General features: G+C 54.9%; 1 protein-coding gene across 4 annotated transcripts in view; it reads left to right on the top strand.

Moving 5' to 3' along the window:
* Positions 1 to 14690: 14690 nt before the first annotated feature.
* PPP2R5C (protein phosphatase 2 regulatory subunit B'gamma) overlaps positions 14691 to 27852 on the top strand; it is a 116536-nt gene continuing 103374 nt past the window's right edge. For all 4 annotated transcript variants that reach the window (XM_054567729.1, XM_054567731.1, XM_054567730.1 and 1 more), the window contains exons 1-3: positions 14691 to 14951; positions 15866 to 15931; positions 27507 to 27669. In XM_054567729.1, the coding sequence (XP_054423704.1) occupies positions 14925 to 14951; positions 15866 to 15931; positions 27507 to 27669 (256 nt within the window). In that variant the 5' untranslated portion in view covers positions 14691 to 14924. The remainder of the gene's footprint in view (positions 14952 to 15865; positions 15932 to 27506; positions 27670 to 27852) is intronic.

Raw genomic sequence — 27852 nt, forward strand, 5'->3', positions numbered from 1 at the left:
GGGGCGGGAGTGGGCACCGGGGTATAGACGGGGACCTCCGCCAGTGTGCCCGGCAGGGACCAGGCAGCCCCAGCTGGCCAGAGAGCCTGTCCAGCGTCTCCTTTCAGAAGGAAGAGGAGGCCGCTGTCCACGCTGCAATGCCATGCTCTCCCTCCCTCCTCACTTAATGCTCTCCAGGGCGGGAGGAGGGGGCCGGGGCCCGGATGGGAGGGTGGCAGGGACTGCGTAGGGGGGGGAGGGCAGGTGAGAGGTGGGGCTGCCCCAGGGGGCAGCCACTTGCCAGAGGGCTCTCCTCTTGGGGAGTCTGGGCTGGGATGCTCCTGGCACGGGCGCGCAGGGGGCTTGGGACACCCCCTTCCCCGCCCCCCGGCCACCTCCCTCCTCGGAGAAGGCCACATCCCCAGATCGTCCCCGTCTTTCCTGCAGGAAGACCGTTTTGTCACCGGAAGACCTCGGACTCCATGGCCCAGATTCCAGCCTTATCAGTTTCCTGTGTTATCTTGATTCAGGCTCAAAGGTGCCTGGACTGGGGAGGCGACTGAGCTACCCGTCGGCCCCTGGCACCCAGGGCCTCCCCCCCCCACCTTCCTCGGTCGTCTTCTGTTTTTATTCCCTCTTTTAAAAGTAGAAGGCGGCTAATATTCTGATTCATTTCAGACATCTCTTAATCAGGCTCTAGTGAGCTGCGGCGGGGAGATACTTCTTTTTATATTTTACTCACTCCTTCGGCCTTGACCAGTGTCCTCAGCAAATGCTCTAATGTGGCTCTTGTTGCCTGCGTTTTGCTGGGAGGTGGGCCCAGAGCTCTGAACAGCCCTGCACACTGGCGATTTATAGGCTAGTGGAGAAAAGTGGTTTACCGCTTAGAAAATATCGCGAGGTGCGAGGAATTAAAACTTAGAAACATGGCTTTTTATCGTGACCGTATAGAGAGGAGAAAGGAATTGGAGAAAACTGTGTAAGCACTCTAGGTTTCACAAGCCAAAGAGAAACCTAATGCACTGCCTAGTTCATCAGGTGCTGCTAGACGCACCGTGGCCGTGGGCAAAAGGCTGTGCAGAGGGAGCCGGCATCTGACTTGTTAATCACCTTTGTCTTCTTTCCCTTCAAGGAGCCTCTCTGATGTGAAACCTTCGGGGCTCAAACGGATCCACGCCCCAAGGTCCCTAGATCCCGTCACTGGGATAATATTGGAATTACCATCTTGGAGGCTTGTCCTAGGGCGCAACAAGGTCTGGAGTAGCCATCGTGCTCCCAGAAGACACCCGGTGCTGGTGCACAGTGTCCTTCCTGAGCGTGCTGTGTCCCCTTGACCAAGCGGCCCTGTGCCATTTGGGTTTTTCTCTAAACTGGGGAATCTGAAAAGAAAGTCACGTCACTTTGCCAGCACACCTTCACAGCTTTTTGAAGGAAAGTATTTCAGTATTTAGACACTGCGGTTTTCTTACCGGTGCTGGGATCCAAATAACAAAAACTCAGCCCGCAAAGGCCAAAGGCGAGAAATCAGCCCATTTCTTGTTCCACAGAGTATTGCTCGCGGGTGGACACACCTGCTAATACCTGCTTCGCCCAGGAACGCCACGTTGCCTTGGGGCCCCCGCTCTGCCACGTTCCACATTTCCACCCCCCCCACCCCCCCACCCCAGGGAGCACTGCTGAGAAGCACATTAATAGCTGCGTGTCTCATAGGCAATGTTGTGTGTCCGTGCTGAAGCACGTCACATGTCGAGAACAATGAGTATTTGACAGTAAGTATTGTATTATATCACCCCCGAGGCTGGGGGCGGAGGGGCACTGGGCTCAGCTCAGCGTCCTCCCGCGGGGCGTCTCGTGCCGCTCGGCCAGTGGCTAGGGCTGGAGTCGCGTGAAGAACTCCTCACCCGCACGGCCGCTCTCAGTGCTGCCAGAACCCCTGCACCGGGCCTCCTCGTGGGCACCGGGCTTCCTTACAGCATGGCGGCTGGGTTCTGTCCTGCGGGGGAGCCTTTCAGGACCCAGCCCCAGCAGCCACACGGCCTCACAGCCACCAGAGTCACAGGCCCGCCCCGTTCAAAGGGGAGGGAACGTAAGTCCCACCTCTGGACGGGAGGAACGTCATTGTCCCATTGTAAAAAAGAGCGTGTGGGATGGGAGACCTTGTTGGGGCCACCTTTGGCGTGTCACTTGCTACGTGTACCTTCCGAGCACAGGGTGCATCATTACATTTTCCTTTATTTCATCTCTGTGAGGTCTGCTAGACGGTTCTCTGGGAATGTAGGTGCCTTTGCTGTCTGAATTATGAACTTATAACTAATGAGCATGCATTTCTTTGACTAGCAATTTTTCTGACTTGCCCCAGTAAAAGCGTTTTTGCCACATTCGCAGGCAGATCCATCCCCCAAGCTGCCGTGGCCGCTCCCGAGGCCCCACATGAGAAGGTGTTTCTCCAGCCGCACGGGTTAGAAGTCAGCGTGTGGGGCGCGTCTCTGCAGGCAGGGAGGCCGACCGCAGTTGAAGTTCAGATGCAGCAGCCTGGGGCCTTTACCTGTTTAGCGTCAAATTGGCAGAGACGTGGAAGGAAGGAGAGGAAGGGACCCACAGCCTGCTCCTGGTGCTCTGAGGACACTCTGCCCAAGCTGCAGCTGACGGGGGTGGCAGGTCCCGCGCGGCATGGCCCAGAGTGGCAGCGAGAGTCCTACAACCAGCCCCGGGCTGTACGCCAAGGCCGTTTACTCCCAAAGGAAGCCCATTCCAGCGCGCAATTTCAGGCCAGCTTCTAGCCTTGCAGGCCGTGTTAGAATCGTTCAGCTCGGTCCTTCCCACCGAGGGTCCACGTGTGGGCAGGCTGTGAGCGGGGCGCGGGGCGGCGGCGCGATTCCCACACAGCGGGTGAGCCACAGCTCCCAGGCCGCTGCCCAGCGTGACAGGCGGTAACAGGGTGGAGGGAAGACCAGGGACTAAGGGAGCCCAAGAGAGCAGGCCAGCCGGGTGATGGAGGAGGAGCCCGAAGGAGTGAGCCAGAGGGGGGAGAGGAGGTGGGGTGGGGAGTGGGCAGGGGAGTGAGGCGTGGGCGGGGCGAGGGGGAGTGCGGGAGGAGACTGAGGAAGTCAGCGGAAGCCAAATGGCCAAGGGCCGCGGGAGCCGTGCCAGGAGGTTGAACTGCACCTTGAAGGCGCCCATGAGCTTCTAAAGGGATTTCAGGAGGAAAGGGACTCCATCGGAGTTGGGGTTTTATGGCGGTTCTGGCTGCTGGGCACGTGGGGCCGGAGGAGAAAGGAGTGAGAGCGTGGGGCAGCGTGATGGGCACTTAGAAGCAGAGGGGTTCTTAGCCCGAGAAGCCCCCCGCCCGCCACGTGTGTCGTGACGGGTGCATCAGGCACGCACCCACCGGCTGCGCTTGAAGTTGTCACGCGGTCAGAGGTTCCGTGGCCTTCCTTCCCCGGTGTCTCAGTTACCCACATTTTCAACCCCGGTCCAAAACTATTCAATGGAAAACACCAGAAATGAATAATTCATAAGTTTTAAATTGTGAGTTGCTCTAAGTAGCATGACAAAACCTCATGCCATCCGGACCCTCCGCCGCCCGTGGGAACCTTCCCGTGTGCAGCGTCTCCAAGCCGCAGCGCTCCCTGCCTTCTGGCCGCTCGGCCGCCCTCTCCGATCCCCGAGCGACTGGGTGGCATCGCAGCGCTCGCGTTCAGGGCACGCCTCCTCTATTCCATAACGGCCCCCAAGTGCCAGGGCCGTGATGCCAGCCGTTCCGATATGCCGCAGAGAAGCCAGTAAGTGCTGCCTTTAGTGAAGAGGTGGAGGTTCTCGGCTTAACAGGGAAAAAGACCATATGCCAAGGTTGCTAAGGTGGAAGAACGAGTCTTGTATCTGAAATTGTACCAGTACAATGGGATATTTTAAGAAAGAGAGAGACCACATTCACATAACTTTTATTGTGGTATGTTGTTACAATGGTTCTATTTTACTATTAGTTACTGTTGTTTATCTTTTACTGTCCCTAATTTGTAAATGAAACTTTATCACAGATATGTACATATAAGAAAAAACACGTGCACAGAGGGTTCGGCAGTGTCCACAGTTCCAGCATCCACTGGGGGCTGAGAACATATCCCCCTTGAACAGGGGCAGACTGCTGTATTTAAAAGATTTTTTAGGAAATTTGCTTTTGAAGTTCTTTGTGAGTAGCCCATCCCATGGACTCTGGCCTGTGACTTGTTGCCCATTTTTGTGCGCACCTACAGGCCCACTCCTCGTATTTGGGGGGCCGGGGGCAAGAGTACAGACGGAGACCGGCCCACACCCGCGGGGGGCTTCACGCGCACGCTGCGCACACCCTGGCTGCGCGGCCCAGCTCCATCCAGCCTGCCCCTTACAGTGCCCCCCACACCCTTCCTTGGGCCCAAGGGCGTGTACCCAGCAATGAGATCGACCCTCGGAGGGACCCTGGAAAGGACCCTAGATTAGGGTTGGGGGACAAGGAGTTCCAGGATCCCAGATACTGGGAGTGTGGTTTGGAGGCGGTGGGATGCGCTCGTGTCCTGGGCCCCGCAGCCAGGGGGTCTGTGAAGGTGCTGGGCCGGGGGGTCCCTCAAAAGCTCCAGGCCCTTGGCATGGACGCCCAAGTGCCTAGGTCTCAGGGTGGTGATGTGTCCTCAGGGATCCTTCCAAAGTGGGCAAATCTAAACCAGCAACCGCTTTCAAGGTAGCTCTAATATCCAACTTAATCAATGAGTAAAAGAGACATGACTTCAACACAAGGCCTGTTGGTGTTTTTTCTGGCCCCAGACTCTGTGGAGGCCCCGGAGACCCTCAGTCCCTGTACCCACGGAGGTGGTGGCCCGGCTGGGACCCCACGGGGAGGCTGCTGCGGTTACTCAGGCGAGGGGCATGGGCAGAGCTTCACCAAACGGGGCTTGGCACGCCGCCTGCCCTGACCTCCGGCGGCTTCCCCATCAGCCGCGAGCACTGGGCTGAGCAGGCGCTGCCTGTCCTCCCCTTCACTGGCAGGGGCCGGCCGGCTGCGCAGGGAGAGGTGGGCAGGCTGCCTCCGGGCTCGGGGCGGTGGTGGGCAGGCGCCCCTCCCGAGGCCCAGCCGCCGCATGGGTTCTAGGCGCGCAGGCCCTCCCTCAGCCTAGACGGCCCTTGCTAGAGGGGTGGCCCACAGTTCATTCCTCCCCAAGGCGCTCGCCCCTCCTGCCTCCCTTTATCATCCCGGGAAAACTTTGCTCAGCTGCCAGGCTGGTGACTTTGAACCGTTCCAAGACTCGCAGCCTCCAGGAGCGAGGGAATGACCTGTTTTCTCATAAACGTGCCCCGCCTGCACCTTTGGACTCCCAGGGCGTGCCCTCCCCACCTTTCCTCCCTCACACAGCTGCCCGGTTCTCCTCCCCCAACCCCACGTCACTCACCTTAGACTCAGGCCTGATCACGAGCATTTCATACCCGGCAGGCGCCATCCCGACAGCCTCCATCCCGACAGCCTCAGTGTCAGCGTGAGCCTGGCGGGAGTTTCATGCCGACCCCACTGCCGGGGCCCCCTTGGGGACGTGCTCCCTCCCGCCGGCCTCCTCTCTGCTCCTCCCTCTGCCTGGTCTGGGGTGGGGGGTGGCCTCGTGGGACAGTGGAAAAAGCTCAGGGTCCCAAAGCAAAAGACTAGGGCAGGCTCATCCCGGTCCTGTGACCTAGACAAGCTGTCAACTCTCCCTGGCTTCTGGTCACAAGGTAACCTCTCCTGCTGTGAGATATTCAGTGATGCCCCCACCCCCACAAAAGGCATGTGGGAGTCCTCGCCCCCAGGACCTCAGGAAGTGGCCGACTTGGAGGTGGGTCTTCTCAGCGATGACCGAGTTAAAGTGAGGTCATCAGGGCAGTGACAGGCATCCTCATGAAAAGGAGAAATTGGGACAAAGGAAGAGACACAGGGAAGACAACATGAAGACACAAAGAGAAAGCAGCCATCGACAAGCCACGGAGAGAGCCCTGGGACAGCTCCGTCCCTCCCGACGCCTTGGAGGGAAGCGGCCCTGCCGACACCTGGATTTCGGACTTCAGCCTCCAGAGCTGTCCGGTGCCCAGTCTGTGCCACTTTGTTGCAGCAGCCCCAGGACACCAATTCACCTGCTGCCTGATTTCCTGACACCAAGTACCACGTGGCGGCTCTGGGGGCAGGGCAAGGGCCGCTGACCCACTCGCGCGTGAGCAGTCACCGAGCGCCCGCAGCGCGCCGGCACCTCGCCCGGGTGCTGGGGGCGGCATGGCAAACTGGCATCACGGCCTTTCCTTGCCTCCTCTGGTCTCTCAGCCTCCCTTTATGTGGAGCCCGCCTCTCAGCCTGTTACAGTCCTCACAGCTCCTAGTTAATCACTAAGCACATAGCAGGGACACAGTGAATGCCTACAGGATTGGTTTCGTGTGGATTCGTGATAGCTGCAAATTGTCCAATGGACAAATCTGTCCATGCGCGTGCTCAATATTTTCTATTCTTCAGTAACATCCAGAGAAACTAGTCATGGTTTAGGCCCCAAATAGCCTCATTTTGCACCACATCAGGCCCGTCTTGCTCTGTGGGGTGCAGGGTATCGGGCCCAAAGGGACAGCACCTTGTTCGCGTTCACGGCCTCATCCCACCGTGCACGGGCGCAGAGCTTGGCTTTGGAGAGTTTTGAAGGGAAGTCATGTTTTCTGGGTGTAGCCAGATGAATTTTGCAGAATCTTAATCCTAACAACCCTGTAAGTCATTTTAAACTGACCTTTTGAGAGCGCGGCTTCATTCTTCAGTAAGAAAGGAAGGGAGGGAGGGAGGGACAGAGGAAGAAAAGCACGTGTTTGGGCCAAAGCAGCCCCTGCAGTGTGTGGGCAGCGAGCGGCGCTGGGCAGGGGGCCCGCGGCACGAGGAGGGTGCAAGCGCCAGCACAGAAGCCAGAGTGCCCCCTCCTCCCTGCGGACAGTGAACAGTGACAGGTGCCAAGGGTCTCCGGGAGCATACGCTGGGCATGCGGTTTTGGGATTTTTTTTTTTTGCTTTCAGGCCACTTTTCTTGGCTCCTGCAGGGTCCAAAGAAACCAGCATGAACTGGCAACTGGCCACAGCACCCCAGCCCGTAAGAAACACATGAGGACATGCTTTCAAGTTCCCAGGGAGGCAGCTCCCATGTTCAATCCAAACACATTTACTGAACAGCTGCAATACAACAGGTCCCGCGGGAACACAAGAAAGGTCCCTCACGGAAGGAGGGGACGGCCTCGCCTGGCGGCCCAGTGCCATGGTCACTCCCTGAGTGACTGCTGACCCCCAGGCACTGTGCTCAGCCAGGGAGCCGGGCCTGGGGGACGAGATCAAGGTGAGGACCCCGTGATTCCCACCCCTTCAGGGATCACGGGTCCAGGAGGAAGAGAGTCCGCGGTGTCACATACTTTCTCCCTCATTCTCATAGCAATCCAGAGAGGAGGCGCAATCATCCCACCCATTTTACAGATGTGGCAGCTGCCGTGGGGCCGGGCAGACAGGAGTGCAGTGTGGCTGCAGCCTGGGCTCCACGCACTGGGCTGAAGTGGTATTCCCAGCACAGGAGACGCGAGAGGCCGCAGGTGAGAGATCAGGGGGCAGAGAGGGAAGCAGCCGCAGGAGGGGACAAAGACAATGCTCCCTTGGAGGTGCTGAGATGGGGTCTTTGAAACGCAGAGGGGGAGTGACTCTAAAGGGAGATGGGGAAGCATCAGGAAGCGGGGAGACTTCGCGCCGAGTTTGAAAATTGGTGAGGATTTTGACAGGCAAGGAGGTCAGGGGAGCCCAGCACATGCGCAGGCGGGAGCAGAGGCAGAAGCGCGAGGGCCAGGGTTGCTGGAGATGAGAGGGAGGCAGATGCAAAGAAGTGGGTTGCCCTGCCCTGGGGAACACCCAAGGCTCGGCCCCCTACAACGTAATAATAACAGGTGCTCCAAGACAGAGGAATATGGCCCAAATGAAAGGACAGGTCAAAACTCCAGAGAGAGAACTAAGCGATGAATAGATAGCCAACCTATCAGATGCACAGTTCGAAACACTGGGAATCAGGATGACCACAGAAATGATTGAGTACAGCCGCAAAAGAAAGGAAAAAGTGAAGGCTATGTGACGTGAAATAGAGAAAAATATACAGGGAACCAACAGTGAAGGGAAGGAAACCAGGACTCAAATCAACGATTTGGAACAGAAGGAAGAAATAAACATTCAACTGGAACAGATTGAAGAAAAAAGAATTCAAAAAATTGAGGAGAGGCTTAGGAACCTCTAGGACAACTTTAAATATTCCAAAATCCTAATCATAGAGGTGCCAGAAGGAGAAGAGGAAGAGCAAGAAATAGAAAAATTATTTGAAAAAATAATGAAGGAAAACTTCCCCAATCTGGTGAAGGAAATAGACTTCCAGGAGATTCAGGAAACTCAGAGAGTCCCAAAGAAATTGGACCCAAGGACGCACACACCAAGGCACATCATAATGACATCACCCAAGATTAAAGATAAGGAGAGAATCTTAAAAGCAGCAAGAGAAGAGGAGACAGTACCTACAGAGGAGTTCCCATAAGACCATCAGCTAATTTCTGAAAAGAAGCCTTACAGGGAAGAAGGGGCTGGAAAGAAGTATTCAAAGTCATGAAAGGAAAGGACCTACATCTAAGATGACTCTACCCAGCAAAGCCATCATTTAGAATGGAAGGGCAGATAAAGTGCTTTCCAGAAAAAGTAAAGGTAAAGGAGTTCATCAGCACCAAGCTTTTATTATGTGAAGTATTAAAGGGACTTATCTAAGGAAAAGAAGGAGATCAAAACTATGAGTAGTAAAATGACAACAAACTGACAACTATCAACAACTGAACCTAAAAAACAAAAACAAACTAAGCAAACCACTAGAACAGGAACAGAATCACAGAAATGGAGATCCCATGGAGGGTTATCAGAGAGGAGGAGGAGGGGGAAGAATGGGGAAAATTATATAGGGAATAAGAATAATTGGTGGGTACAAAATAGACAGGGGGAGGTTAAGAATAGTATAGAAAATGTAGAAGACAAAGAACTTACATATATGACCCATGGACATGAACTAAGGAGGGGCGGAATGCTGGTCGGAGGTGGGGAGTAGGGAAGAGTGGGATAAAGGGGAGAAAAAATGGGAAAACTGTAATAGCATAATCAACAAAATATGCTTTAAAAAATAAAAATAAAACTTATTGTTAAAAAAAAAGATTATACGAATGACCAACTAGGATTTATTCCTGGGATGAAAAGATAGTTCGACATATGAAAATCAACTGATGTAATACAGTCCCGGCCAGTATGGCTCAGTTGGTTGGAGCGTTGTCCCATTAACCAAAAGGTTTGGGTTCAATGCCTGGTTAGGGCACATACCTAGGTTGCAGGTATGATCCCTGGTCCAGGCGCATATGGAAGGCAACCAATCGATGCTTTTCTGTCACATCAAGATTTCTCTCTCACTCCCTTCCTCTTTCTCTAAAGGCAATGGAAAAATACCCTCAGGTAAAGATTAAAAGAGAGAGAGCGAATCAATTGATGTAATATATCACTTAACAGAATATAGGGAAAAAAAGATTATTTCAATTGATGTCAAAAAAGCACTTGATGATATTCAATGTCCCTTCATGGTATAAAAACTCAACAAACTAAGAACAGAAGGAAACTACCCTACTGTAATAATGGCTATATATAAAAAGCCAACAGATAACATCATACTCAATGATGAAAGATGAAGTTTTTCCTCTAATATCAGGAATAAGAAAAGGATGATCGCTTTGACCACTTCTGCACAGTAGCACATGATCTTATATCTAGAAAATGCTAATGTCCCCTTGAAAAAATTGTAGAACTAATCAAAAAATTTGGCGAAGTTGCAGGATACAAAAATCAGCACACAAAAATCAATTGTTTCTACAGAGTAACAATGAACAATCCAAAAAGAAAATTAACACTTATATTTACAATAGCATCAAAATAAAATACTTTAGAAAAAACTTAACCAAGGAGGTAAACCACTTGTACACTGGAAACTATGAAACATTGCTGCAAGGCATTAAAGAAGACACCAATAAATCAATAGACATCCTGTGTTCATGGACCAGAATGCTTAATATTGTTCAGATGTCAAAACTACCCAAAGCAATCTACAGATTCAATGCAATCCCTATCAGAATCAAAATGGAATTTTTTTAAGAGACAGAAAAATGTATCTTAAAATTCATATGAAATTTCTAGAGATCCTGAATAGTAAACACTCTTTAAAAAGATGAACAAAGTTGGAGGTGTTACACTTCCTGATTTCAAAACATATTACAAAGTTAGAGTAATCAAAACAGCATGGTACTGGCATGAAGACAGACATTTACAACAATGGAAAAGAACAGAAAGCCCAGAAATACACCCTCACATATATGATCAAGTGATTTTAAACAAGGGTTCCAAGCCCACTCGTGGGGAAAGGAGAATCTCTTCATGAAATGGTTTGCGGAAAACTGAAAATGTGAAAGAATAAAGTTGGACCCTTATGATACACCATACACAAAACTAACTCAAAATAGATGAAAGACCTAAATATGAGAGCTGAGACTATTAGCTCTTAGAGGAAAACATAGAGGAAATCTTTATGACATTGAATTTGTCAACAACATCTTGGATATGACACCAAAAGCACAGACTACAACCAAGAAAAAGGATAATTTAGACTACATCAAAATTTAAAACTTCCGTGTATCAAAGGCCACAATCAATGGAGTGAAAAGGCAATCTATGGGATGGGAGAAAATATTTGCAAAAAAATATTCATGATAAGGGATTCATATCCGTAGTATGTAAGGAACTCCAACAAATCAAGAACAAAAAAGCCAAACAACCTAATTAAAATATGGGCAAAAGATTTGATTAGGTAGTTCTCCAAAGAGGATAAATGAATAGGCAACAAGCTTATGAAAAGATGCTCAACATTACTAATAATTAGGAAAATGCAAATCAAATCATGATGAGTTAGCACCTCCCCCAGGCAGGTTAGCTGCTCTCAAAAAAGAACAAAACAAGAGCTGGTGAGGTTGTGGGAAACGGGTACCCTGCATACTGTGGCGGGGAATGCGGGCCGGACGCGGACGACGGTGCGGTGATCGCTGGGGGCTGCGGGGGGGGGGGGGGGGTGGAAGAGAGTAGAGTGGGGATAAATGGTAATGGAAAAATACAATACAATTAAAAATTAGTTGATTTAAAAATTTTTTTAAATCCTTAGAAAGGTGGTTTCACTATATTACTTGGATGGCAGTTCCTGCAGAAAGGTGGTCATTTCCGGTCTCCCAGGACAGGCGCCGTTACCTGGGAGGGAACTGCGCTCCCTGGAGCCGGGACCGCAGCGTCGCGTCCAGACGGGGGACGCCTTCCTGAGCAAGGTCTGGCGTTCCCGCGCACTGCCCGCCACGCTGCTCACCGCAGCCACAGAGCGGCAGGGCGCGCGGCGCCACACCCGTTCCGCGCGGGCGTAGGCCAGCGTTTCTCCGCCTCGGCACGGTCGGCGGGAGGCAGGAGGGTTCTTTGTCATGGGGGCTGTCCTGGGCACCCCCGGCCCTGGCCGGCTGTGGCGACCAAATTTTCTACAGACGCCGCCAGATGTCCCCCGGGAACAAGCATCGGCCGATTTGAGAAGCCTCGATTTACAGGGCTTGTGCCAAGGTCACACGGAGGCTGCCCAGAGGCCGAGTCTTCGCACCCCGCATCTCCCATTGCTCCCTGATGCAGAGCTCTCCTCCACTTAAGGTCCCTTGAGAGTCACCCCCACCCCTCTCTGCCATGTCCCATGCCCTGGAGCGGAGCATCCAGGCAACATCGCTGGCTTCCTGGCCCTCTGGCTCCAGCTGGCTGGGTGGGTGGGGGGCGGGGGAGGCAGGAGTACGCGGTCCTCCCTCCCCGCACACCGCTCTGAAGGGGACTCACTCAGCCGGGCTCTGGGAGCACCAGCGCCTCCCTCTCCCGGGTGAGGCGCAGGGAGGGTCGGCTCCCGGGCCCGCAGCCCCGGCGCGCTTTGCCCCTCAGCCATCGCTTGGCCTCCGCGTGCCTGCGGACGTGCTCCTTCATTAATTCCCTTCCAGTTAGGCCTTCTTGACTGGGCCGTCTGTTTCCTGACTTTTAAAATCAATAACCGCAAACTTAGGAGAAGGGCTCCCACGCAACACTGTGCACGCTGCAGCTGCGAATCAAGGCGTCGCCTTGCTCTCCGCGGCGGCTCCGCGGAAGCCACTGCAGGTGGCTTCCTCCCGCCAAAGCCTCCTAATCCTGGGCCACTGCCGCTCTTCTGCTGTACACCTCGGGCTACGTTATTTCTCTCCTGTCTAATCCCCTCCCCTGGGCAGAGGGGTTTGGGAGGAAAAAAGGAAGGCACTGTATTTCCTACTGTACACATGGAAATGGAATTATACGAGGGGAAACCCCCCGAGACAGGATTTATTTATTAGAAACTGTGTATTCACTCTTACGTGTTGAAACTTCAGTCACCTTCGAAGTACCCTCCATTTGCTGCAATACACCTATCAAAATGTTTTGCCACTACTGAAAAGTCTTTGAACTCGTCAGTGTTGATGGCTTTTAGTGTTTCTGCCGTTTTTTGTTTCACCTCTTCCACGTCGGCAAAACATTTCCCTTTGAGGACTTTTTTCATTCAGAGAAACAAAAAAGTCACTCAGGGTGAGATCAGATGAATAGGGAGGGTGGGGCACGGAGGGGGGATGTCATCAGTTTTTGGTCAAAAACTGCTGAACACAGTGTGGTGTGGGCAGGTGCGCTCGTAAGTCACCCATCATGAAATGGGCAAGCGAGCAAATGCGCTTCAAATCTTCGAATAAAATTCACTGAAGCCAAATGCAGCCTCTCACACCACCACCAGCTGGTGCACTGACACAGGTGGGTCCCTAGAACACTCACCCCGTCAGGGAAGCCTGTGCAAGGGGCCCACGCCCCAGGAGATAATCCGGGGTTTTTTGGGTCGCCCCTCATGTTGTGGTTTTTCCCATTATCCTTCAATACTAGGATGTAAAATTTATTAAAATAGATTTTAATTTTTTTTTTTTAGAACCTACAGATTGTTCATCACAGGATCCCTTGCACCACGCTTTGCACAGGACTGGCATCCAGCAAATGTCTGCTGGTGAATGACTCACCAGGGGCTGTGATACAAGGGTACCGGAGGCATGGACTTGCCTTGGAGAAGCACCCAACCCCCTTAGAGCTCTGTGATCATGAACTGGTACTTTCAGAACTACTCTTTTACTGATATGGATGTAAACTGGGTGCATCCTATTGATAGCATGTATTTTATTTTAAAAAATGAAACGATATTAAATTAACTAGGGCATTGCTAACTACTTGTTTTGGAGAAATTATTAACCCACTTAAAATACTAATCGTAAACCGCTCCTTCTGCACATAGAGCTTTCTAGGTTGTTCAGCAATTATTCCTCTAACAGCGCACATTTAGACACCTGCAGGCAGAACTTACTTTCAGGACCTCCCACGACACTCCTCACTTTAGATATTTTTCCCCCCTTCTTCTGTCCTTTCTCTCTCCTATCGCAGAGCAGCACAGAATAACCGAAAATGCTTTGCCTGGCGACTTTCAGTGAAATGCAAATACCCGGGCCAAAGAGAACGCAATGATTTCCAGGTGCCCAGTTAAGATCCGGCTCCTTAATCATCGCGGGTGATGCTCCAATGAGGCTCACACGTGAAGTCCGTTCACGCCTACACTCTCGCTGCCTCTTGTATTCCTGCCACCTCGATGCCTGCCATCGGGTCTCCAAGTAGGTTTTGGCACTGGACAGACAGACTGTGGAAGTAGTACGTGTATCAAAGTTAACCGTCCCTTCGTAAACTCCTCTCTCCAGAGCGATTAGCGAGGTGACAGAATCACTGACTAGTGGTCAAAATGCAGAGGTTTCCTCGTATGGTTTATGATCAAGCCAAATTAAAGAATAAATTAAAAGCTCAGGGGAGCAGGTGGAGCCTCAGGATGGGCACCGGTAGGCGGGGTCTACGCTGGAAGAGGGGGGACGCGCCCCGGTGGGCGGGGCCTAACGGGGCCCTGGGAAACCGCCGCTCGCGCGGCTCCCGGGCCTCCTAGCCGGCCCTTGCACTGGCGCGCGTGTGTGTGCCTTCGAGTTTCGCGAGCAGCGCGGCGGCGACAGGACGAGGCCGGGAGGCCGCCGTTGGCACCGGTCCGCGCCGCGCAGACTGCATTAGTTGTTGCCCTCCGTTTCCAACGTGCCATTTCCACGCCTCTTTTACCCTCTGCTCCCTCCGTCCCTCATCTACACAGCGGGCACCGGCCAGTCGCCGCAGTCGCAGCCCCACGCCCCCTGGTCTAACTCGGCTAGGCTCTCCCGGCCGTACCCTTGCTGCCGCCGCCGCCGCCGCTACGACTGGGCTTGAGACTGACGCGAGCCGGAGGGGGGCGGAGGAGGGACCGAGGGAAGAGGCCCGCGAGGGGCCGGGAAGCAGAGGAGCGTTAAGGCACGTGTGGGCGCGTTGGCCAATGGCAGGGCGTCTGGCGGAAGGCGGGGCGGGGCCTACGCGGGGGGCGGGGTGGGCTGCACGCGAACCGCGGCCCGGGGGTGGGGAGGGGAGGGGAGGAAAGGGGAGGGACGGCCCGGGGAAGGGGTGGGGCGGCCCGGGGGAGGGGCGGAGAGACGCCGCCGCCGCCGCTGCCGCTGCCGCCGCCGCCGCCGCGGCTGCCGCAGCCTCTGGGAACCTGGAAAAGGGGAAGCGCGAGCGAGCGAACGGCTCAGTCCCCGGGCGGCGGCGGCAGCGGCGGTGGCGGCGGCCGGGGCGGGGGCGCTGCTGCTGCTGCTGCGGGGAGCCGGCGGCGGGGGCGGCGGGGGCGGCGGCGGCGGCGGCGGCGGTGACGGCCCGCACCAGCCATGCCGAATAAAAACAAGAAGGAGAAAGTGAGTCGGGGCCCTGGCCACGAGACGGGCCGGCGGGAAGGGGTAGGGGTCGCGCGGAGGGCGGCGGGGAACTGCCCAGGAGCGGGGCGCGGCGGGGCTCGGGGTGCTGCGCCCGGACCCCCGGCGCCGGGGTCCTGAGGGCTGTGGGGGCGCCGCTCTGCCCGCTTCGGGGTGGGGGCGGGGGTGGGTCGTGCCGGGCCGGCGGTGCTCGGGCCGGGGCGCGGGTCCTGACGGCCGGCGTGGGTGCCTGGGGCGGCGTGCGCGGTGGGCGTGAGAGGGCAGGTGCGGCCGCGGAGGTGGTTGCCCCAGCTTCACAGACCCTGGTAGGGGCTTCGGGGTGGGGGCTGCAGACGCCTCGGAGGGACGCGGGCGGGGAGCGAATGGACCCTGCTTAATGCTTATGAAGAAGGGTCTGCTCTCCGGAGGGCCGCTCTAGGGCTCCGAAATACTACCAAGCGGGGTGGCCGCGGGGATGGCTGTGTGCGCCGCGTTTGCATTTCGGCGCGGGGGTTGGGGGGGCGTCATGTTTCCGCCTCAGGTGGAGCTCTGTAGCGTTTCGGTATCACCCCAGAAATCCCCGCTCACAGGGCTTAGCGGGGAGTGAAGAGAGGGCTGTGAAGATGTGCGTCTTTCAGAATGCTGACAGTCCTGTACAAATTGGGGGTTCTCTGTTTCTGCTTAAAGTTTCCGACCCCAAATACGTAAAACGGGAAGCCTGCATTTCAGTGGTGAGGAGGGTGGCGTCGCAGTATTGAGTATCTATCTAAACAATACGATGGAGAAGTTCTTGATGGTATTAATTAAAACTATCATAAGTCCTTGTTAAATCAGTTTTAAAACTGCATTTTGATGTATCTGTTGTTCAGGAGTCTAAACTTTGAGAAGCCTAATGAATTCTTCTTGATGTTCCCCAGGAATTACCAAAAGCAGGAAAAAGTGGGAAAAGTTCAAAAGAAGGACAAGACGTGATAGAACCAGAGGTAAGTATCCTCAGATACTCATTTTCTGCTTTTTCACAAACAGCTTTGAACATAGGGTAGAAAAACCAGGGCTGACAAAACGTAAGGTTTCGTAATTTTTTCCTATATGAGATTGTCTTCCTAGTGTCTTTCGTCACCCTCCCTTTTAGGTATTTTGGTTTTTACTATTCTACTCTGAGTAAACAGGACCGGTTTTTAGGGCAGTTGTGCGTGTCTGTGCTGCTGGGATTTTCGGATGCATCCCTCTCACCTCGGATCGAGCAGCGGCGCGGGCTGTCCAGCTGGAGCTGCACGCGACCCTTTCAGCTTTCGTCCTGCCTGCCTTCCTTGGCAGGCGCCAGGCCCTCCTTTCAGCGGCTCGTTCTCCTTCCACCCCCTGGCTGTGCTGGGTGCTGCTGGTTTCCTGGGTCAGCTCCAGGATGTCTGGTCCCCTTAGCCTCAGTCCCCAGTAGTGTTAGTGTATTTTGGTTTATCTGGTGTGGATTTTTGTCCAGTCTCCTATCTTTCACACTTCCGTTCTGTCTGCGGTGGCCAGTCCTGACTTCTTTCGCTTTTTGACTTTGGGCCTGTTAGGGAACAGCCAGAGGCCCTGTGAGGACAGTGGCTGCCCGGTGGCGTCGGTGTAGCCCCTGACGCAGGTGTGCGTAGGGAGCATCTGCAGAGCCAGCCCCTGGCTTTGCCTTTTCTCTCCAGGCAGAGCTAAGAGGCGCTTTTGAATCATTCGGAGCAGAGAAGCTCCTTGATGTAGCAGCGTCCTGTTCTCCAGAGCCGGGTCGTGGAGGGCTCTGGTCTTACCACAAATGACATTAATTTGCAAGTGTCAGGCCTTCCCATGAGTAGAATGAGTTCAGATCGGGTGGCCTTTCTTTTTGTGCCCCTGGCTATCTCTTCCTTACCGCTGGGCGCATCCTAAGCACTTGGCAGGTGGTTTATTCCAGCCAATCTGTTGCTCTCCCCAAAGCAAAAAGCAGAGATCCAGAAGGTTCCCTGACTGTCAGCAGTTAGGGGCTGCTTGTGCCCATCTCATTCTGCCCTTCCTTTACAGCAGACAGTCCAGCTGTACTGCAGCATTCTTACAATCGACTTGCTTCCGGGTTGCTCTTTTGATTAAACTGACCTGAAGTTTAGACCCTCCAGAAGGGTGTATGCTTTTTGTTTCTTTTTATTACTTTGTTGGTTTTTCATTAAAGCAGCTAAGACTTCCTAGGGCTCCCTGAGCCCCCATTGCTCACGTACCCAACTCCCTCACTGTTCTCGTCGGAAAGGGCCATCGGTGGGAACGGTCCATTTATTCCTGTTTTAGCGGAAAGAACCTGGCTGTGAGGATACATAATGTTAAGCTTGACCCTGAAACACCCATCGCAAGTGAAAGCTACCAGAACCACTAACGTGTAAAGTGCATGTTTTTAAGGGGGATTGGGTTCCCAGACTGTCAGTTGCTGAAGACTCTTGAGATGGGGCCTGCGGTGTCGATGTGACGCTCCAGTTGTCATTCTGTGTTTTTCCCGGTGCTCCTGTCGAAGAGCTGGAGCCACGGAGCTGGAAATCACCCCGACACAGGCTGAAACAGCGGGCCCTTCAGCGCTTCCTCGTAAGGATCCCGCAGGCAACATGGCATGTTGAGCACGACTCTAGGCGATGGTGTGTAAATCGTTTTGCAGGGAGACAAACTGAAGCACTTGGCTCATCTGAACTTTGAGTCGAGCCTCACTCTTTTATTGTTGTTTTCTGCCCTTGGTCTTCATCTTGCTTCTTCCCGTTGAGTTCCACCCACTTAGCAAACCTGCCTGACTCAGGCAGGCGGACGAAGCTGCCGCTGTGTGCTCTTTCCTGCACCTGTCTCTCAGTATTGCCCGGAACTTGAATATTTTAACCTGAACGATGCCACCTGGTTTGCCGTCCCCACATTGTCTTTGAAAGTCACATCGGCTGCACAGTCAGCCTTCGTGTGGTCTGCCCTGCGCACGCACCGCTGTGCGGATGGGTCCCGCGTTTGGGCGCCGCAGCCTCAGAGGCATGCAGAACGGGCGCCTGGCCCTGGCAGAGGGGCCAGGTTTGGGTGTGATCCCCACAGAGAATGTGTCCCTGCGTGTGGCCTGTGGTTGGCTTAATGGGCAACTTGGAGTGTGGGACAGTCCCGACACCGTAGTCCTGGCCAGCTGCCGCCCGCCTCGCGGACCACGGAGGCAGTGGCAAGCCCTGCAGCGCGCTCTTTGGCTCCGGCGAGGAGCGTCTGACCGCCTGGGTTTTCGGTAAGGCCTGGCATAGGGAGGGTGTTTCAGCCAGAGTGTGGACAGTGGAAATGCTCACTCCTGGTGCCCCCAATCCACAACCTGACTTCTGTGGCTGTTTCCTTGGAAAGGTTCAGATTTGGCCATTTTTTCACTGTGTGGGACTAGGCGCGACCCCTCTTGAAAGTTTTCCCTGCAGTACGTCTGGCAGGATGTATCTTCCAATGTGACAAACTAGTGGTCACAGTTTTTGCCTTTTCCTAGAAATTTCTGCTTCTTGAATAATATGTATTGGTGCTTTTCTCTTTTCCTTTTTTTCCACTCCAAGTAGAATGTTTTCATTTCACTTATTTGTCCACACGTGTCCTGGAAATAAAAGTTTCTTCCCAGTACCAGCCACTGGTGTGTTTTATGACACACTTTTAAGGAGTGAGGCCACAGGTGGGCTTGTGGGCCACTTGAGGTGGGACACTCTGGAGGGCCAGAGGGAACTCATCTTTGAGCAGCTGTTCTTGGTGTGACACTCACATCTGGGGAAACATACCTGGGGACATCTCGTGCATATTTAGAGTCTTAGTAAATTGCTCAGAGAGTGCTAAGGGCCGTCTGGAGGGTCAGACCATGCAGCGGTGTTGCTGTTTTCTAATTTGTGTACTGTGTCCAGAGTGGTTGGTTTTAAGCACATTAAAGGTTGTCCGAGTGTTGTTTTCTGGGTGTACATTTTGTACATACTGCCTCAGCTTAGTTTTTGTTTGAAAGTCTCTACAGTAACTCTTACATAATATTTGTTGCTGTAAAGAAAGCTGAACAATCTGTTCTCCATTTCGATAGCTCATTTTGACACCTACCTGTAGAAATAACTTCTTTCCCTTTATAGCCCATCCCTTTATGTTCCCCAGCCGCCGCTGCACGCCCCTCCCCCTCCCGGTTAAGGCAGGGAGCCAGGCTTGCTCAGTCCCATAGGTGTAGGGGGTGTAGAAATTAAAACTGAAATCTTGAAAACATTTATTAACTCATCTAATAATAACAACACCCATTACACGTTAACATAAATAACATTTTTATGAAAAATAGCTTTTCAAGAAAATCTTTTTGACTCTCTAGTCACTATTCCTTGTAGCAGGAATGCTTTGTTTTTTTTCTTTAAGATTTTATTTATTTATTTTTATAGAGAGGGGAAGGGAGGGAGAAAGAGAGGGAGAAAACACCATTGTGTGGTTGCCTCGCACACACCCCCCACCGGGGGCCTGGCCCGCAGCCCAGGCCTGTGCCCTGCCTGGGGATTAAGCCGGCGACCCTCTGGTTCGTAGGCTGGTGCTCTGTCACTGAGCTATGCCAGCCAGGACCCCTGTAGCAGGAATTTCAGTCCGTTGGAGGAGGACAAGGTTTGTTTCCTGGGGAGGCATCTGTGACTGTCACCGCAGAGGGGAGAGGACCCGACCCCTGTCCCCAGAGCACCAGGGGCCGCTCTCTGCCACTCTCGGGGCTCTGCCTGGAGCTCAGGCTTCCACAGACGGCCTCCCGCGGCACGTTTTCTGTAGTTCTTTTCCCAGCTTGTTCTTGTACAACCCTGGTCTGGGCTGTGGAGAAACTCAGAGATGGCCCAAAGGAAGAGTGCTTTAAATTTTTTTGAAATTCCTGTGTAATTATTAGGTAGGAAATGGAATTCTCCACTTCTGATTGCTACCTCTTGGCTCACTCGCCCCCTCAGCTCCATTAAGGAAAGAAGAGGGGACAGGAATATGTTTGCGTTTGGAAGAGGGGAGCCGGGAGCCTGCCGTCCCCCCGCCAGGTAGTAGAGCAGCAGGCTCTCCTGGCACTGCCCGCTTCTGGCACCCATGCCTGCCCTACCTACGGGCTGGGCTCTCGGCAGCCCCACGCGCCCCCTGTCAGGCCGCTGCTCTGGGACCGGCATCCGCCATCTGCAGCCGGTGGGCCCGGGGCCTCCCCGGCGGGCTGCGGGTGGCCCTGCACTCTGCGGGAAGCTCCCCAGCGTCCCCCACCCCCTCCAGTGTGACAACCAAAAGTGACCCCAGGCCTTGCGGGCTGCCTCCCGGAGGACAGAGCGCCACCGGGGCCAGCGCTCTAAAGGCTCGCCGGTGAAGTGCCAGAGTGCGGCGGCCCGCAGGTCCTGTCTGGCGTGGGACACCAGGGAGCGACCCTCGCTTTGGAGCGGCAGCGCTCATGCACAAGGCTGTCCATGCCTTGACAACCTTAAAGTTAGCGAGGACCCCAGAGCGCCTCAGTCAGTGTGTCATAGCTGTCCAGTGGGTTTTGTTCTAGAGGTTAAAACCACAGATTTTAGATTGTCATTAATCCATGTAGTAATAACAATAGCACGCCCATTACACATTAATATAAATTGCATATTTTTATGAGAAATATCTACAAAAATTCACTGAGAAATGACATTGCTCTGTGTTTGCAAATCTCTCTAATGGAGGTGAATGGCTTCTCCGGTCTGCTCCTCCGTCCAGTCTGTTTCAGCCACGTGTCTCGTAGCCAGAGAACAATCTACATCATGATGGTTACAAAGGCAAATTCTGTCAGTGTTGTCATAAAACGAGTAGACCCCAGAAGGGGCCTAAGGGACCCCACTTTGAGGACTGCTCCCCCTCAGGATCCTTTCATCCTTTTGGCTCTGACTCAAGTTCATTTGTCCTAGAATTTATGGAGGACATTTGTCCCCATTTTGGACCATATTCTTTCCATCTTTTAAATCTCAGCAGCAGTTATTTGCTCTACTGATCACCATTTGTACTGCCTGGGTCGCCTTCAGCTGCCTGGGACTGGCCTCCCTAACTAGAGTAAGTCCTTGAGGACAGCGGTTTAACTCGATGCTTCTCTGCACTTGCCATTTTTGCTCGAGCCCAGAGTCAGGAAGTGCGCGACGGCGGAGAGGCCCCCCTGCATCTGGCCGAGCTGGGGAGTCAGTCTGCCACCAGCATGACTCACGGTGACATTTTCCTAAGTCACAGAAAATTCATCTGAACGATTTCAGCTCTGAAAAGTCTCCAAGGTTCCCTGAAACACTGGGGAACCAGGGTGTCTCGTTCAGCACGACATCATAGGTAGTTGCCTTGCATTTGCTGGTCGTTGCCTCAGTTCCTGTTCAGCAAAGACCTCTTGCTTCTCGGTGTGTTTGGAGAGCAGCCTCCGCGAAAGCACCGCTTCCCAAACCCAAACGCGTGCTGTCCTCTCTTCCTCCACCTGGGGGAGCAGGAGGGCGGCCTGGGCGCTGAGCGCCGCGGGGATGGCAGGGGCGGCAGGGGCGGCAGGGGCGGCAGGGGCCGGGACACCAGTTTTTCCTGCGTCTCAGATGTGTGGGTTTTTAAAGGTGGGGTTAATTACGGCTCCAAAGGGCTGTTGCTCTGACCTCATGCCCTGCTCTCCCGACGGGATTGTCAAAGGACCTGGTAGCTCTGAGGTGTCAGACCTGCACTGACCAAGACGCTAGCCTCTGGCCACAAATATCTATTTGGATTAATGAAATTTAAATTAAATTTGGAAATTCAGTTCCTCGGTCACAGTTGCCACATTTCATGTTCTCATTAGAACATTTCCTGCTTCACAGAAAGTTCTAGCAGACGGAGCTGCCTAACACCCTAGTAGTGTTTTCCAAAGAATTTCTAATGTGAGTATATTTAACCTTGTTAGCTCTTACTTTTTAATAGGAAATGTCAAATTTAAGATTAAGTTTGAAGGAAAAGAAGACACTGTCGAAGGAGAAGGAGGTGGATAGAGTGAGGGAAGAGAGGACAGGGAGAGGAAGAGGGGTCCAGTGACGAGACGGGAGGAGCCCTGGCACCGCCTGGGCCGGGACCCCGCGTCCTGAGGCACCGACGCGCAGACCAGGGCCCGCCATCCCCTGAGGGGATGAGTGTTCTTCTCCACCTTTTTAGACATTTTATCTATTCGTCAACACACACACAGTTAGAAAATAAAATAGTGCAAAAATCTATAGCCCCCACCTCACCCAATCCATTGTCAAATCTGCGTGGCAGAGTAAACCTCTTTCCCCTGCTGTGCCGACAGGCTCCACGTCCAGGCCGCGGCGGGCAGAGCCGTGCAGTGGGCGCGGGCTCTGCGGTCAGGCGCCCCTGCTCCCAGGACTGGTCTTTCTGCCTCTCTGCGGTGTTCCTCCCTTCGCCTGGACCGCTGTCCTCGCCGCCGCAGGCTTCCCTCCTGTCCATTCATTCCCTCGCGGGCACCCAGCAGTTACGCTCTGAGAGCCTCCTGTGGGCTGCGCGCCGTCATGGCTGCCGGGGACTCGGGGACTCGGCACGGGACGCGTGGGGCGCCGGGCCTGCGGCTCGCTTTCAGCGGTGCTGTGCGCCCTAGAGTTTCTAGGGGGCATTGGGGGCATTTGGGGTGAGGGCGCCGCACGCCTCGCAGAGCAGTGGCCCTGGGCCTCTGGGCACCAGGAGCTCCCTCTGGTCATTTTGTTAGCAAAGCCGCACTCACAAGTTTCCAGAAGTCCCCGGAGGGGGGTGCACGAGCACCTCTGGCAGTGCCCGCTCCCCCGTAGAGACCTGGGTGGTCAGGGGTGGCTTCGCCAAGGAGATGACATTAAAGATGAGACCCGAGGGTGAAGAGGGAGCGGGGCACAAAGCTCTGGGGAGGAGCAGGCAGCCTGAGGAAGCAGCCGTGCGGGCGTCTGCGGCACCAGGGCGCTGGGGTGTCCTCCGGGAGAAAGGCCAGCTCCACCGAGGAGAAGTGAGGGCGCTCGGAGGGGAGGGATAGAGGGGAGGGATACATGAGGTTGGGGAGAGGGACACGGGCAGGGTGCGGGAGGCCCTCGTCCGCGGCCCTTGGCAGGGTTCGGGGTTTTGATTCTGAGGATGATGGGACACAGTGGAAGCATTTTGAGCAGGGAAGAGAGTCGATTTGCCTTGAGCGTTAAAAGCGCCTGCAGCCGATCTCTGTGAGGAAACAGAGGGGCAAGAATTGAAGCAGGGAGGCCGCTAGAAGACAGGCCCTCTCGGTGCCCTTGTCTGCATGTGCGAAGGAGAGGCCCTGGTACAGCGTCCGGGGGCCCCGGACTCGGATGGCTTGTCAGCTGGCGGCTTGCTTTACGGGCCTGAACTGAGAGCTGCCCTTGCGGCGTACGGCCCCGAAGGCCAGAGCGCAGTGCTTTGCTGCAACACGAGCAGCCGTGGGTTTTCCTAGACAGCCGGGTTTCTTTGGGGAGTTCCTTTCCTCCCCTCCTGAACACTGGTCCGCCAGAGCCGAGCAGGCATTCAGCAGCTGTGGACAGGTCGGTGTTCAGAGCACAAATTCATCTTCTTTTCCACTCCCTGTGTCACTCGTGCCCTGCAGAGTTTCAGAGGGCCAAGCCCCTCGGGGACTCTGGGGGCGGGGCGGATCGCCGCCCTTCTCCCTGAGCCGCACCCACCTCTCTGTCTGCTCCCTTCCCTCCTGACGTCTGTGCGTGCTCTTGTCCTTAGGTGCACCAAGGGCTGCCCACGCAGATCTCTTGCGCTGGAGCTTTTAACCCACTCATTCCTTCATTATTGCTGGTAATCGGGGCTCCTGAGGCTTGCTGGTTGGTGTGTGTGTGTGGTCATTCTTGATCCCGAAGATGTTCTCTGTCCTTATTCTCACCTCCCAGCCAGGGTTGTCGGCCTAGTGTAGGGGTCAGAAACTTTTTCTGTAAAGGGCAACTACTCAGCTCCGGTGTGGCAGCAAGTGGCAACCACAGACAGCATGTAAACAAACAGCCGTGGCCATGCGCTAATAAAACTTCGTCCACCAAGCAGGCAGGGGGCCAGCTGTGGCCTGTGGGCTTTATCTTGGTAACCCCAGCCTGGTGGAATCCAAATCTGGTTTGGCACTGGGAGAGACCTCAGTGGAGCTGGGCGCGGTTGCCGCCCTGTGGGTCTCAGCGTGGGCTCTCATCGGAGACCAGCGGTGGGTATAGTGTGTAAGAAGTGCCCCTTGGTTTTGGTTTGGTTTGCTTTTTTCACTTCATTCACCATCTAGAAGCTACTGAGAGACCAGTGGTTTGACCTGCCTGATTGAACAATAACTGTCTTACATCTTGTTGTGAGTTTTTAGACTTGCAGTGTTTGAGTGGGAGGGACGGTGACCCCTTTGTGGGGAACCGGCTGGGAGTGAGGCTTTGCCACACATCCAGTTGCCTACTTGTTGCTCGAGTGAAATAGCTCAAGCTACAGAAAACCTCCCAAGCACTCATTTGTTTTTCACTCTGAACGTGTGGAGAAAGAGCTGTTGCTTGGCTGCACAGAGGCTGGGGGTCTGGGGGTGACCGCCAGGCACTGGGAGGTGCAGGCCTGAAGCACCTCCCGTTTGAAACTGCAGTGGCCACTTTCTCCAGGGCGTGAAGGGAAGCCTCCAGAATCTCATTCCCTCCGCCTCAGAGGTGCAGCCTTGCGCACAGGCTGCTGTGGGAGGACTGGGGAGGGGGCCTGGCTCCCCATAGGCGGATGGCCCTTTGCCTCCGCCCCTCCCCGTGGACCAGGCACTGTGCAGCAGGTCACCACCCCGGCTGGGCTCCTGCTGCCTTCACACAGGGTCCAGACCTGCCTGAGACAGCCACTGCCCTTCCCCTCCTCTAGGACCCCACTACGGAAACGTCGAGAATCCCAGTGCCTCCGGTGGGAAACCTCCCCTGCGGAGGGAAGGGCATGGCTCCCACTCTGTAGGTGTCGCTGCAGTTTGAGTCTCCGACGGGGCTTTCGGATGATCCCCAAAGCGCCCACACCTCATCGGAAAACGCAGTTGCCTCGCGTGGGGCGCCACACGCCCGCTCAGACGTCCTGTGGCTGCCCACCCGCAGTGACAGGAGCAGGTTGACCGTTTCGATTTGCGTTTGATATGTAGCACTGACTTTGATAGATCATTCCCTGTCACTGCGCCAAAAGGAGAGGCTGCGGGAGGCTGCGGTGGGTCGTGGGCGTCGGCCGCATCACTGAACGAGCAGGTGAGAACAAGGCCGCCTGGACCCTTCGCCCCAGCGGGGACAGGCAAGGAGGACCTCGGGCTGTTTCAAACTTTCTGCAAGCCCAGTGGTTGTGCAGCACCGTGCTTCTCCTCAGACATTTCTTGTAGCTTCAGGACAGATAACCCAGTGTTGACACTGCGAGTGAACTCCGAGCAAGTGCCCCGAGCCCAGCAGCTCGGCTGCCGTCCACCACTCCGTGTCCTGCTGACGCTCAGGCCCTCCCCGGCTGGGCGTGCTCTGCCTTCGAGGCAGGTGGGCCTGCTGGCACCTGGGGTACTCGCCGGTCACGTCCGCCTGGGAGAGGGCAGGGGCAGAGGCTGGCTCTGGTTCGGAGCGGTCGGCCAGCAGCCAGGGCGTGGTTCCCCCGCCCGCCAGTGGCTCCCTGCTTGCTGGGTGCCGAGTACCGGCCTTGATGCTGGGGCTCATGGGTGAGCCCCCAACGTCCTGTCAGGGAGAAGCCCACCACCCCAGTGTGGGAGGCAGAGAGCTACAGGCCATATTTAGAGGTCAGGGGTTCACAGGAGAAGGAAGCTCCTGACTCGGCCTGGTGCCGTGGGGGCAAGGTGGGGGGGGGGGTCCCTGAACAAGCTGAAAAGGAACAGATGAAACACTTTTTTATATGCAGTAAAAGGCACACAGCACAAATGCACCACTAGTGCCACTCAGTGTGTTCGCAGTGGTGTCTGACCATCACCGCCGCTGCCTGGTTCCAGAGCGCTGTCCTGACCCCAGGAGGAGGCTCCTCCCCACCGAGCAGCCTCTCTCAGTCCCCGCTTCCCCCTGCCCGGGGCCACTCTCCTGCCGGTCGTGCCTCTGGGGTAGGCACACATGGGGCTTTTCTGGGGACGCCTGGAGAGCCAAGGAGGAAGCTGTGGCTTGGGGGATCCCGTGGAGGAGGGGAGTAGCAGACGGGGTTTTTGAAGGGGAAAGGCCCATGCCCTCGTGGTCAGGTGGAAAGTGACAAACATTGAGGGCGGGGCCGGCCCTGCTCCCGCTCGGGTCCACCGGCGCCTGGTGTGCCGGCACCTTGGAAAACTTCCCAGCACGGCGTTCTTCAGCACCTTATTAAAAACTAACGCGGCACTTTTTTTAGTCAAACTTCTGTTCAGTGATGAGAGTAAGTGGCTGGAGGTGTGAGCCGGCAGGCCGCTCTCCTCGGCCCTGCGGGCCTGTGCTTCTGGGACAGGCCGGGCTGGCTCTCCGCGGGCATGCTGTGCGGGGGCGCGCTGCACCACCTGGGCCGGACTGCGGGGCAGGCACGGGGGGCGCCGTCGCTGCACAGAGAGCCCGCGCGGCTGCCCCTCACCAGGGCACCTGTCTGCTGTCACTGCCCGGGGCAGCGCCGCAGAGCCCCACAGGGCCACCTGTGCCCCCTGGTCCACTTAGGCCTGTGTGGATGCCAGGGGCCCCACAGTGCTGCGTGTGCCCTCCGCCCTCACCCACTGCTGCTTAGTGTGCACGCCACTTCTCAGCCTGGACGCCCCTGCGGCAGTCCAGCTGCCGTGCCGTCGGGGGGCGAGCGCTGAGCCTGGAGCCCGCAGGTGCATGTGCGGAGAGAGAAGCTGGAAGGAGTTTCCCACGGCCGAGCCAGGGCGGGGGTTGGGGGGACTGCCCCACTGGCCTGCGCGGGTTCCCGGCACCGAGTGGTGGGCTGGGAGGGGGACCTGCCATTTACAAGGTATTCAGCTCTGCTAGTTTCCTGTTGCTGCTGTTCAAATAACCACAAACTCAGTGGCTGAAAAGAACATAAACTTTTTATCTTAACTTGGGTCAGAAGTCTGAAATGGGGCCAAAATTAACATGTCGGTATAACTAGTTCCTTCCGGAAGCTGTAGAGAAAAATGATTCCTTGCCTTTCCCAGCTTCTCAAAGCTGCCTGCCCTCCTGGACTCACGATCCCTTCCTCCGTCTCCGAAGCCAGCAGCGTGGCACATGCCAGTCTCTGTGTGACCCCTGCTGCTTCGTCTCATTGCCCTCCCCTGTCGTGTGAACACCTGGGGTTCGCCCCGGTAGCCCCGGACCAGCCACCGGTGCCGGGCTCTTGACCTCATCACGTCTGCAGAATCCGTTTCGCCAAGTGAGGTCCCAGGGGTTGTACGTGAACATCCTTGGAGGGTACACGTGTATCACCCCGTCTGGCGAATACTTAAACGTCCAAAGGGAGACAGAGGGAATCGGGTATATCCGTGAACCTCTCAAAGTCTCAAAGGGCGTGACAAGAGGCGGGATGGAGCCCCAGCACAGAGGCTGCGCGGAATTACACTGTTTCCAGTAGAGCGGGAGTCCCAGAGTAAAGCTTTTATGTATTGTTTCCGTATTCTAAGTGTGCTGTGAAATCAAGCCATTGACATACCTGTTCCTGTGTTTGCTTTGGGAACAGATCACCAGCAGGAAGAACAGCCTCACTGCGGTGCCACCGGCGGTGTCTAGCAAAATAAAAGTGTCGGCCCCTCAGCCCGTCGTGAAGAAAGACAGACGGCAGAACTCCTCCAGATTTAGCGTCAGCAACAATAGGGAACTTCAGAAACTACCATCTTTAAAAGGTAAGTTTTATTGTTTGTCTTTTAAAGTTAAATTTTGCCTATTTACGAAGGAGTAATGTTCTGATTGATTGTTAGCTTCTTACACCTTTGCTGTGTTTGTATTGTATACTGTAGGATCCTATGTTCTTCTTTATTGAGGTTGTTTTTTTTTACGATCAAGAGCCTTTAACTTATTTACTCAAC

The sequence above is a fragment of the Pteronotus mesoamericanus genome, unplaced genomic scaffold, assembly GCF_021234165.1.
Source record: "Pteronotus mesoamericanus isolate MK-2021 breed Mesoamerican mustached bat unplaced genomic scaffold, CSHL_Meso_final contig_192, whole genome shotgun sequence".
Taxonomy (NCBI): domain Eukaryota; kingdom Metazoa; phylum Chordata; class Mammalia; order Chiroptera; family Mormoopidae; genus Pteronotus; species Pteronotus mesoamericanus.